This window comes from Trematomus bernacchii, unplaced genomic scaffold (assembly GCF_902827165.1).
Source record: "Trematomus bernacchii unplaced genomic scaffold, fTreBer1.1, whole genome shotgun sequence".
NCBI classification, from domain to species: Eukaryota; Metazoa; Chordata; class Actinopteri; order Perciformes; family Nototheniidae; genus Trematomus; species Trematomus bernacchii.
In genome coordinates, this window is record NW_022987689.1 from 13375489 (window position 1) to 13388325 (window position 12837).

Here is a 12837-nt window from a genome sequence, read left to right on the forward strand (position 1 = left end):
CTGTTTCCTCTCCCTCTTCTTGTTCTTCTTCTTCACTGTTTATTGGGCGGATAACAAACCAACTTTAAAACAGTATCTATTTTTAGATTCCTTTCTTTGTATTAGCGGGCAATCATTTAATGACTTTAATTTAGATCATAATATTTATCCCATTATTGGCATATTTGTTACATTTGGTGTGCCTCATATATAATACGCAATCCTTGATTTTCTATTGACAAATGTCAGAATTGAGCAACCTTTTTAGAATGTTTCTGTTTAACCTGGTAGATTTAAGGAGACTACTGAATGCTGTATGTTGATGATGATGTCAGACGGCCATTATGGACAGAATAAATACAGATGATGTTTGTTGTTACTCTTCCACCAACCAGATGAAGATGAAGGCCGTAATGGATTCCCCGCAGCATCGCGTCACACCAGGAAGTCCAACTCGTTCGACATAGGTACCGTACTTCTTTCTCTGTGTGCTTGTTACGATAAACTCAACATGCATGCTGTTTGGCTCTACACATGCATGAATGAGACAAATTGACATCTTGCTGTTTTCTCCATCATTCATAACAATGGCCCACTGCCTTGTTATCATTATATCAAATGAAAGCAGCGGGATTTTGATGTCCTCCCATGCCTGATAGATCTTCCTGCCCGCTTTATCCTGCAACCCCCCCTCCCCCCTTTTTGTTCCCCTGTTCCCACATCCCACTCTGTCTGTGTGTCTCATGCCATTTCCCTTCAGGCATGGACCCGGACAGCCCCTACGATCTGGAGAGGTCCTCAGATCGCAGATTCCCTGTGAAAAAGCCCAGTTTCCCCCAGTACAGAAACAGCTCTCTGGACTTCCCAGCGGGGACCAGGTGTATGTATCTGTTTCACTTCCTGAATGTGCGGAATGACGGCCATGTGGCATGTGATCTGGCACCGTTTTAATTTGACTACAAGTTAAAGGGGTCCTATTATGCTTTTTGGGGTTTTCCCTATCCTGTAGTCAGTGTGTTATGTAGGCTTTTGTGCATGCAATTGGTCTGCACAGGCTAAAATCCCAAAGTTCTCTTCAGAGGGAGTTTCTCTCCAAGAGAACTGGATACAGCGTTGGAGGCATGACACTTTCATTCATATCAAAGTTGCTCAGTGGCCTCTCCAGAGCAATATTACCTGGGTTTAGGGTTAAGCCCCGCCTCCGATGTCCTGCTCTCGGTTCAGTCAAATGAAAGGAGAGGAAAAAACTCTGGATTTGGCTTTTAGCGCATTTTACAACTTTAAGACCCTAATGATTTGAGGATAATGAATAAGGGTTAGAAAAGTGTTGGTGGTTGGGTTAGTTTAAAAATAAGTATCTGCTGATTTTCAGACCTCTCTTTCCCAATGTAAGTCAATGGGAAAAGTTATTTTGAGCCCAATGACGTCATATACTGACACGGAACACGTCTTCCCTTCTGTGACATAGTGACATCTTTATGTAACACTTGCGTTTCTATTGGCTAGCGCTCCAACACATAGTATGTGATAGGCTAAGTGGCAGGACATCTTTGTCCATTGGACCAATCACAACAGACCAGCTAACCAATCAGAGCAGACTGGGCTCTGGTTTCAGACAGAGGGTGAAAAGAGGTGCTGCAGCACAGGCAGCAGTATGAGGCAAATAGAGAGCTTTCTGAACATTAAAGCACGGAGACACGTCCCAGTAGAGACACAGAATACAACTATAAACCTGAAGATGAGCGTAGTAGGCCCCCTAAAAGCAGAACATCTGTGAACAACCCTATTTTGTCACCAAATTTTGCACAAACTAAAATCCTTGTAGACTTTCTCATAGCACCGTACATGGATGAGTCATACCGAACATATTGAATGCATCCTTGTTCCGCTATTTTTATGAATGGCTCCAAAGAAAGAGATCACAAAACATCCTTTAAAGCTGTTATTTGGCTGTTCTCCAGCACGTCTCCCTGCAGCTGGCAGCCGCTCCGACACTGCCTGGATGAGAGTGCTATTAGTCGGGAACCTCGCCATATTTCAAATAAAGAACCTTTTATCACTCCTGCTTTAATTCGAGCTGATTCCTTTCTGATACCACGTCTTATTATGGAGATAATTGGCAGCCATGTTTAGCTGACTCGTTGTCGATTTTGACACTGAGACGTTTTTCCGTTGGAGATGAAAATCCTGTGGCGGAGGAATTCTAGGAGCTCTAATGACACAGCAACACCGCTGCCAATCCTCTCCGTCATACACAGCTGTTTGTCAAGAAGCTGCTGCGTGAGGCTCAATTAGCATCACTGTGAGGATGATGATGATAAGTCACAGACGACGGGGAAAACAGCCGCTTATACAGTACAGGAAGTGTGCCTGCTGTGGGTAGGCTTGGTTATAATAGTTTTAATTTTCGGTTACTTATTATTTAGTTAGATGGAATAGATGTTGAGGATTAGGGCCACAAGTCAATGTTTTTTTTGTGTTTTTGTTATGACTTTAATCTCTGAATTCTGTATTTAAAGTCAGAACTCCAAAAAGAAAAATCCCTTTTGGTCAGATATCTTAAAAAATGTCACATGACAAAAATACGAAACCAGAAATTAATTTACGATTATTAAAATTGTATTAATTTATTATTAATTGTTCCTTTTTTAGCTAGTGATATGATGACAAAAAAGAACCTAAAATGAATTTACGTTCATTTATTTAAGACAACAAATATAAGTTAATTTGTTTAAAGGATATCTTTTTTTGTAGTTTCAGTTTTTCAGAAAGATAAAGGTTGACAGAACTTTGCTGATATATGTTGACTAAAAAACTAAAAAATGTACAGACAACCCATTAATTTGAGTTTTCTTAAGAATATGTTTTTTTTACTTAGCTACAATTAACAACACTTTTTTAAATTAATAAATCAATTAATCTAATTTATTTATTTATTTATTTATTACATCTTTTACTTTACTTTAATAGCCAGCAGCAGCCAAATTGTCACATTTGTGTTTCCAGTACAGTGTGATATCTGAATACTGGAAGTCTGTGAAGAGTACACACAGAACATCATTAGCAGTCGTTTAGAGTCGTGTTTGCAGCCAATCTGGTGAATTTAAATCCAATGTTATTCTCCTTTAAGCATTTAGCACTCCATTGCGCTCACTAACTAGACGCTTACTCTGTCTGTCTGGTGTTTGGTTTACAGAGAGTAGAGTACAGATGGTTTATTGTAAAGATAAATCGGTCTGATATGTTTTAAAGAAGGTTGTAGATACAGTAGCTGACTTGTGTGACAAAAAAAGAAAACAGGGATACAGACACTAGTACATATATTATTATATTAGTGCAGCTATAAACCTGCAACAGAAACAACCTCTTACAGTTTCTATAGTGAATCACATTTAGTTGCCTATTGAAACATAATGCAGACATTAGCGTGGTTTTGAACTGATTCATGTTAGTTCAATAAGCACTATCCTTTTAGCTCTGCAGATCTAGGTAATCATTATTTGATGTGGATTCACCATGAAATCTGCATTTTTAATAATATTAATAACTTTATTTATACAGCACTTTTCAAAACAACGTCACAAAGTGCGTTATTTACATGTTTGCCGATATGACTGGTTGATCAAATTACACTTGAATGAAGTGCATAGGCAGTGGAAGGTTTCTAAGTGGGAGCAACAGGTGTGTCTTCACTGTTCACTGTGTATTCCATAAAATACAAGATCATCAAAAAACATCTCTTTGTATATGAGCTTGTCCCCCACCTTCATTGGATTTAAAAGGATAGAAACCTTTAATCTGAAGACTAAAAGTGCTTAAGTTTGTGCACTTAATAATGAATACATGTGAAATGCAACAATGTGATTTTACACGTACACATCTTTAGCATCCAAACTCCACTGGAATGGATTTTAAACATTGTAATTCATAAAACTGCAACTTCTCATTCAACAAAATGAATAATAAAGTGACAAATCACCTTCACAGTGGAATTATTAAAAGTATAACTGTGTAATACTTACAGTTGGGAATCGTTTGTGTTTTAACGATTCCAGTTCAGATTGCGGTTCTGCTTTTCATTTCTGGTTCTTTCTGGTTCCTTAAGAGGGTCAAACTTAATAATTAATACATGTGAAATGCACCAATGGGATTTTCTTTTGAATTGTATGGATTGTATAGCCACATAATGGGCTCCATTTTCTCCATGATTTAAGTAAGTCAATATTTTATTGAATTTTAATATGATCTGGGAGTCCAATGTAATAGCTAAGCATATGTATAATAATGTGATCATGCCAATAGATGAGAGACTTGACGTTATCTGCAATTAGGTGGATTAAAAAAAGGTTTGTATATTGGCAATTGGCCAAAATGAATTGGAAGATATCGGCACATCTGTCAATACCCTATAATCGTTTTCCTTAAGTATGTCTCCATTAGTGCAACCCTTCCCTTTACACATAATCACAAACTCATTTCCAAGGAGGACATTTGAACTGCACAGTCCAGCATTGACACTGTTTCTGCTTGTTTTAGGTTATGAGAGCCCCCAGCTGGGCAACAGAGACGCGTTATGACGTTACCAGAGCACCAGGAAGAGCTTTCTGGGGAGGGACTGGAACAACGAGGACTGGAGAGAGACAAGCTTTTAAAAAACCGTGTGGACTCAAGAGACAAAGCTCCAACAGCTGCTCCCCCCCCCCCCCCCCCCCCCCTCCATTTTAACCCATGTAAACATTTGTTGCTGAAAATGCATGCACTGGTATGCTTTCTGTTTTTAACTGGTTGCACTTGCTATTTTCTCAGGCATTAAGGACGCTCTAAACCCGTAGTACATAAAGCACATAATCCGTCTCTCCAGTCATCATGAACTATTTTATGCATTTGTGCAAAAATATTGAGAATACCGTCGTCTCATCCCTCGTTCCCTGTCTTTTACTGACAATCTGTGACTACTAAGAGTGAGTTTGTACTGTCTTGATTCTAGTGAAGGTGTAAATAATGAATCTAAAAACTGCACTAACCATTGTGGTAACCAATCATGTTTTTATTTGTGATAATATGTCATTTGATAACTGTTTGTGAGTATGCTTTTTGGTGATGATGATTGAGAAATGTGTGTTTCATGCACTTAGCACTCCCATCTCTTCAAGAGTATTTAAGTCAGTGTTTGAATCAGATTTTTCAGGCCTGAAAATTAGTATATTTTCTAAAAAATGCTTCTATGAATCGGAATAAATAAAATTGACTTTACACGAGGTACTGTTTTATTTAAATTCACATTTATGAGGCATCCTGCAAATACATTTAGATGTTATGAAATAAGAGCAACGTGCATTTCCCCAAAGAACCCTAACCCTTCTGTTCGGCTTAGTAACACTTTTCCGAATAAATATTTAGAGGTTTAGGGAATTGCACTGCTGCTTTTATTGCAGATCGTTTGAGAACATTTGAATCACTTTACTATCTGTTAAGAAACATAAAGAAACATTGTTAGCCTATAGCTTAGCCTATGAATTTTCTGGGGGGGAAAAAACAATGTTTCTGTACCTTACTCTCTGTAAAATCAACACTTCTCATTTTAAAATGATTGATAAGAGATGTAGCCTTAAGGACAACACAGATTGTATAGAAGTCTACGAAATAATCACCCTACTTCTCACTTGATTCTAAGCTAACATTTTCCTATTAAGGTAATGGTCTCAATTGCTAGTTTCAACTCTTCAATACAGTTATATATATGGTTTATTTAGGATTAAATAAACAATGTGTTTGTCATAGGGTGGGGTTACCTTGTGATTGGCATGTCACTACAGATTTAGAGTTGTCAGGTTTGGGTGCTCTTTGCGTTTTTGTTTTCAACTTTGACCCTTTCCCAGTTTGTTTCAGTTCAGGGAAGTTAATTATAACATGTTGGTCTCCTAAAAATGTCTTGTTCATCGTTTAGTTGTACTTATAGTTCCACCCTGTGTCACTTCTGGTTTCCCCAACAAACAAAATGGCGGCTATCAAGATGCCAAAAAGTAGTCCACGAATGGTTTAATGTAATGCTGGTTGCATTATAGGCATAAGTATCAATTCTTAAGCTTGACAAATACCAGAAATTCCAGATTTCTTAACATTCTGTTGCTTTTATTTTGACAATTTTCTTAAATATCTGTCTGTCATTGTTGACTGGTTTTATGTAAGTGCAATTGATGTAGCACTTCTTTTAATCGGACATGTCCCAATTCATTTTTCTAAAGACACAAGACAACAATAATCCAGTTTAAGTGGCTTATCCATGTCTTTTAAAACTAGGCTATTTATTTATTTTTAAACATAAAAACCCTAACGTTTACTTATTTCAGATGTAATAACTTCCAGCCCACTTTTGACGGGCAGTTTGTGTCTCTGAGCAGCAGATGGCAGCAGAGACTGATCCCCTGTCCTGAAACCACCTGCTCACTGTTCCAATGACAAGTGGCTGCCAATTCATCGTGCACGGTCATTACCATACACATGGATCTGCACCACAGTCTGCAGTAATGAAGGCAGAATATGCATGATGATACAGCTGTTGTGATTTTTGCAGACGTCGGAGAGAGACTTAATAATGAGCGACATCAGCAGAAAACATGATTCTTAATTAATCCCAGGCATTTAATGAGCAGATTAGGCCTAAACAGTGTATTCTCACTCTTGCACACTCCGTCAGCTTTTCCAAACCATGACGAGACTGTCTGTCTTTGTCTGAAAATGAGAAGCGATTAATTCCCGGCATCCAGTCATCTGATCTGCCACAATGCAAGGGCAGATCACAGACAGGGGTGTTGCGTTCACTATCCCTGGGTCACCGGATAAGCTTGGTTGCCTCAGTGTTTCCATACAAACAGAGTCCCACGCACCATATGCCCACCTGCATGTTTCATTACAGTATCTGTAAACCTATGCTGGACAAACATGCATTCACATTATTATTCAAGGCTTTTCCAGTTCATCCCAATGCGTATCGGATGATGTGAGAGGTGTTTTTTTGCATGTTTCCAAGCTTGCTCTTTCATTTATGTCAACTGAATTTATAGAGAAGTGTGTGTCCCTGTTAATGTGTGCGTGTGGTGTGTTTTTTAGCACCAGCAGATGGGACAGCAGCAAGACACTTGACTCGCTGTGTAAACAGAGGAAGGCTGGTAATGAGTTTATGTGAGCCTGTGTGCTACACCGGCACAAAGCCTGACACACTGATGTTAAGAAATGATTTGAAGTCGTCTGGTGTGCTTCTGTGTTCACTCCGGAAAGGATTTCAGCTTAGTGTCACCAAAATAATATGAATTTTGTGGCATGTCTCCTTTCAAAACATCTTTGACTTAATTTGAATTTGAACCTAATCACACTACTAAGGAGTAGACTTGCCATACTTGGTGTAAAGGCCTCTCCTTAGACCATGTTTAGGTTTAAGGATGCAAGAGATGGCCTGCATACTTGCAGTAAATGTGTGGAGTTTAGAGTGGTGCATTGATGATGTATTCAGGTATGCTGCCCCCGGAAGTTAGCATCACAAGGTTTCCCATGATATTTTCACGATGGAATTTGCAATATTGCAGAAAATAATCTCTGTGGCAAACGCGTTTATGATACTAACACGTTTTGTTCAGCAGGATAATCCCCACCACTTTAATAATAGTTGAAGCGTGAATGCAATTTCCAGAAGTAAATAGTAAATGTAATCCTCTATTCAAACTACATGCTATCTGAACGTCAACACCTCTAAGCTAAAGGCACACTCGTTTTTGGCGGGATGGCGGTTGGTATTGTCATTTAGCCAGTTGTTAGCCATTGTGAAACACATCAAAGCTTCAGACGTTTAAGCCAGTGGGGTGTTTACTGACATATTTTATCATGTAGAACAAAGCGTCTATCTAGCCAAAAACAAATACAAAAAACCCATTGACTTTTGGATGAAAGTAAGTGCTTGAATGCTAACTCTTTTACAAGTTTAAGACTCATTCCTGCACCCTATAGAAATGTCCCATACTACTTGTTGAGCGAGTAAGCCAAAATAAGAATGTTTTTCAGAATTGGAAACATGACAAAGACAATCATGCTGTATAGATGTAAACTAACAGCACAGTTAACCTGAGTCGAGTTTTGAGTGCTGTAAATCAGCTCAAAACGACCAGCGGAGCTTCAAGTAAACCTATAAACTTTACTGCCTCCATTTTTCCTGCCCTCAGATAACCACCTTTATCCTCCTTTTAAAGAATAAACGTGACGCAATCCGAGCGCCTCACTCTGGCATTCCTCCGGCTCCATCCTGAGCTCTGCACGACTCAGACATCTCCCACTCCTCTCAGGTCATAAAAACGCTTCTATTCAGTGAGCATCCATTTTTACGATCTGAGGAGGCGTGTTTGACACTTTCCACGCAGCCCTGATGGAAGCAGTCATTCATCATCCCTGCGTCTGCTCTCTCCCCCTGCTTTGCTCTCCTATACAGTATACCTACTAAAGATGTATGTGCGTGCCTAGGCGTGTTTGCTCTTCTGTTTTGGTGTCAGTTTGTGTGAGTGAAAAATAAAGTGATATTGAGGTCAGTGTTGGAGGAGGTGAGGCAGTGTAGTGGGAGTTATTTTGTACACAACAAATAGCTGGAGGGAGAGAGGCTGACTGAGGTAACCCAGCCACAGAAGGGAGGACCATTTCAGGATAGAAGTTATGTACTGAAGATACAGGGATAAATAAATGTGGAACAAAAAACACCCCATGATTTATAGCCCCGCTCAATTTTCACGTTCTCCCTCTTTGGTCCGAAGAGCAGTTGGATGTCTTTCTACAGGCATTCAGGTTCTCAGAGGATGAAACCTAATGCCATTGGTGATCTGACTGATATGGTGCCAACATTAGGTCAGAGTTTTTACAGTAAAATATATTGGCATTAACTGGCGCAACATTTTCTACTTCCCCAGAGGATGGACCCTAATATGTTGTGATCCCCCTCTCAAGCCACCATGACATTCCCATGTGTGGTTTACAGTGACATATCTTAACTACTATTTGGCGGATTCCCATGAATTTTAGTACACATCCACATCACAAACCTTTGGCGTTTACCAGTGTAACCCTAATGAAAGACAGGTAAACGCTAAAGGTTTTAAATGCTAAATGAAAGTTTAATTTAGCATTTCTTTTTTTCTAATTGAGCAAATGTTAGCATACTTACATGGTGGTAGAGAGTCAGCTTTGATGGTGAACATGGTAAATGTTACTTGAAGCTAAATATCAGCATCTTAAAATTGCCTTGTAGGCCTACAGTAAACATGTTAGCATGGTGAGATTAGCATTTCGCTCAAAGTCAACAACATGTCTAAGTACAGTCTTACAGAGCAGCTACCCTGCAGCGCAAGCCGGTGGTAAAGTCAGTTACTATGGGGACCACCTGTCTTTCATTAGGAGCCAGCATCAGTTCAGAATATATTTTATTGCAATACATTTTTGGTAATTAGCAAATGCTAGCATGTATGATGTGGGGGCAGAGGCTAAACTATGATGGCAGAGCTAAATGTAACCTAAAGCTCTATATCAGCATCTTAAAATGTTCTTTTAACTATGTTAGCATGGAGATGTTAGCATTTGGCTCAAAGCCAACTACATGCCTAAGTACAGTCTTAAAGAGCAGCTAGCTTGCAGTGATTTGTTTGTGTGTGCGTGTGTGTGTGTGTGTGTGTGTGTGTGTGTGTGTGTGTGTGTGTGTGTGTGTGTGTGTGTGTGTGTGTGTGTGTGTGTGTGTGTGTGTGTGTGTGTGTGTGTGTGTGTGTGTGTGTGTGTGTGTGACCATAGGACCGTAGATAGTAAGGAGGAGGAGGGGCTACAGGGAGGAACCGGAGAAACGCAGGTGTGAGCCCTCTCTTTCTCCTCTCTGTAGCTCAGCAGCTGATGGTGAGCAGAGGGCTTTCCCCCTGAGCAGGTCACTCTTCACAGTAAGTGTGGCACATACATTTATCCTCTTATTCATCTCTGCATTTTGCCTTTTTTATCTTCTTTACCTTCTAACTTCAGTCCACACCTGGGTCAGAAAGATGCTGCACAGAATCATTGGCTTCTGTTTGAACCCATGTGACTCTTGTGTTGGTGATATCATGAAATCTGTATTTTCTTTTACTCTCAGTGGTGTCTCTTGTGACAAATTGAATAATTGTGTATCATATCTGAGATATAATTGTACATATGGATGTTTCTTGGCACATGTGGATGCGATATAGTGTTATGATGGTCCTCTTGTAATTTAACCTTCCTAATTTAAGAAAAACTGGGTATAAATGTTGCCATAAAGCTTAAGAGAGGTCTGATTCCAGTGTTAAACTTTTATATTGTATTTTCATTATGCCTTTATATCCCACACTAAAGTTTTGTGGGTGTGATTATTATTTGGCCTTACCAAACATTGCATTATTCAAAGCACTGTGTGCTATATAGCTTTAAAAGAAAAAAGATGATTAAAAGATAAATATTTTATACAAATGACGTTGGGCTAATTTCTGGTTTGAAATAATAGACATCAAATTATTCTGCCAGAAGAAATTGTCTGCTTTAACTTGAATTGTCTTATGAATAAAATATTTGTTGTTGAAGGCGTGATTTGACAATTACTGTTGAATTATGAACTTTAAAAACATTTGGTGCTAGTTGATCGAACATTGAAAGACAGATGGGGGACACGTTAAAATTAGAATACTTTTTTTCTTCATCTGTATTTCTAAATTAGATTCTGCAGTGAATCGATCAAAAAAAAACTTCGCTTTCCTCGGAAAACCACAGCCCAGGTTGATTGATTTTCATGACACTGATGTCTGTAAATCCATTCTGTGGCCGAGGAGTGAAAGTAGCTGCACTGAAAATAACCCTGAGCCAGTCGCAACTTCTAAATCAGTAAATCAACGCAGCTGGAGGTGAACGTGACTAAAATTAAATACAATTAGTTGAGCCTCGTGTTGCTCACTTCATGTCTCTGCTTCCAATCACTTCTGGGTTATTTGCTGTCTCTCCCCATCTGTCATGTTACATCATTCCCTTTCAGCTCTCTATCACGACTCCTGCTCTTCACTCCACATTCAGTAGCAGCTGTACTCATAACGGCAGGCAGAGTAAAAAACAATAACAGATGAGGAAAATAAATAGTCCAATTTACTCCATTAATGTACATACTACAATTTTAAAATACTTGTCCTTTACTTTCATGTGTTCACCTTTGTATATATAGATGGATCAGGACAAAACGAGAGAGAATTTTTTTTACTAAAACCTTCCTAATCTCTTCACACAGAGGGGACACATCATTTTGTATAAAATACATGAAGTGGATTTTGAATAAAAATGCATCAACAATAATAATCCAGGGATAATATATATATATTGTTCTGAAATGGGCCATTCTGCAAAATCAGGGGTGCAGTGATTGTTGTTGTTTATCAACCAGGAAGTTAGCATAGCAAGGGCCCTTTCTCATTTCTCTAATTCCCATCCTCGACTCCCCTCCTCGACTCCTATCCTCGTGTCTTAGTCCCGCCCACAGGAGATGCGAGCGGAGGAGTCAAGGAGGGGAACCGAGGAGAGAGGAGTGGAAGCAGCAGGCGGTTAGAGAAATGAGAACTCCTCTCCTCTGAGCGGTCATTTTAAAGAGACGTCCGTTAATGATGACAGGAGGCACAGCAGCCCTCTGTCTGATGGACAGATGTGTTCATGACGACTTATATATTTACTTTTAATTCATTCACAGTGCGGTATAATGAGACAATAACAGGCTACAGATGCGGACATATATACACACACACACACACATATATTTATATGTATGAGAGCACTCTCATAACGTAACACTATCAGAGACTGGATATATCCCCCCCCCTCTCTGGTTGCTACAATGAGGAAATGAAATTACGGGCCAAAAGTTTTATTTACAAGTATTAAAAGTAAGCAGAGGACACTAAACCAATTAACTGAGACCTGTCTGTCCGCCGCATCTGCGCACACACACACACACACACACACACACACGTACAACACGCACCTACACACTGTACAACACGCACCTGCACACTGTACAACACGCACCTGTACAACACGCACCTACACACTGTACAACACGCACACTGTACAACACGCACCTACACACTGTACAACACGCACCTGCACACTGTACAACACGCACCTGCACACTGTACAACACGCACCTGTACAACACGCACCTACACACTGTACAACACGCACCTGTACAACACGCACCTACACACTGTACAACACGCACCTGCACACTGTACAACACGCACCTACACACTGTACAACACGCACCTGCACACTGTACAACACGCACCTACACACTGTACAACACGCACCTACACACTGTACAACACGCACCTACACACTGTACAACACGCGCCTACACACTGTACAACACGCACCCCACTGTACACACGCACCTACACACTGTACCCACGCACCTACCACTACACACTGTACAACACGCGCCTACACACTGTACCGACCTACACTGTACCACAACGCCTACACACTGTACAACACGCACCTACACACTGTACCAACACACGCCTACACACTGTACAACACCACCTACACACTGTACCACACGCACCTACACACTGTACAACACGCACCTACACACTGTACAACACGCGCCTACACACTGTACAACACACACCTACACACTGTACCACACGCGCCTACACACTGTACAACACGCGCCTACACACTGTACAACACGCACCTACACACTGTACAACACGCGCCTACACACTGTACAACACGCACCTACACACTGTACCACACGCACCTACACACTGTACAACACGCACCTACACACTGTAC

At 40.1% G+C, this 12837-nt stretch overlaps 1 protein-coding gene across 1 annotated transcript in view; it reads left to right on the forward strand.

Annotated features, from left to right (window-relative positions):
- carmil3 (capping protein regulator and myosin 1 linker 3) overlaps window positions 1-4687 on the forward strand; it is a 103513-nt gene extending 98826 nt beyond the window's left edge. Inside the window, exons 38-40 of the mRNA XM_034137102.1 lie at window positions 375-446; window positions 740-859; window positions 4516-4687. Coding sequence (XP_033992993.1) covers window positions 375-446; window positions 740-859; window positions 4516-4556 — 233 coding nt within the window. The 3' untranslated portion in view covers window positions 4557-4687. The remainder of the gene's footprint in view (window positions 1-374; window positions 447-739; window positions 860-4515) is intronic.
- Window positions 4688-12837: the final 8150 nt, after the last annotated feature.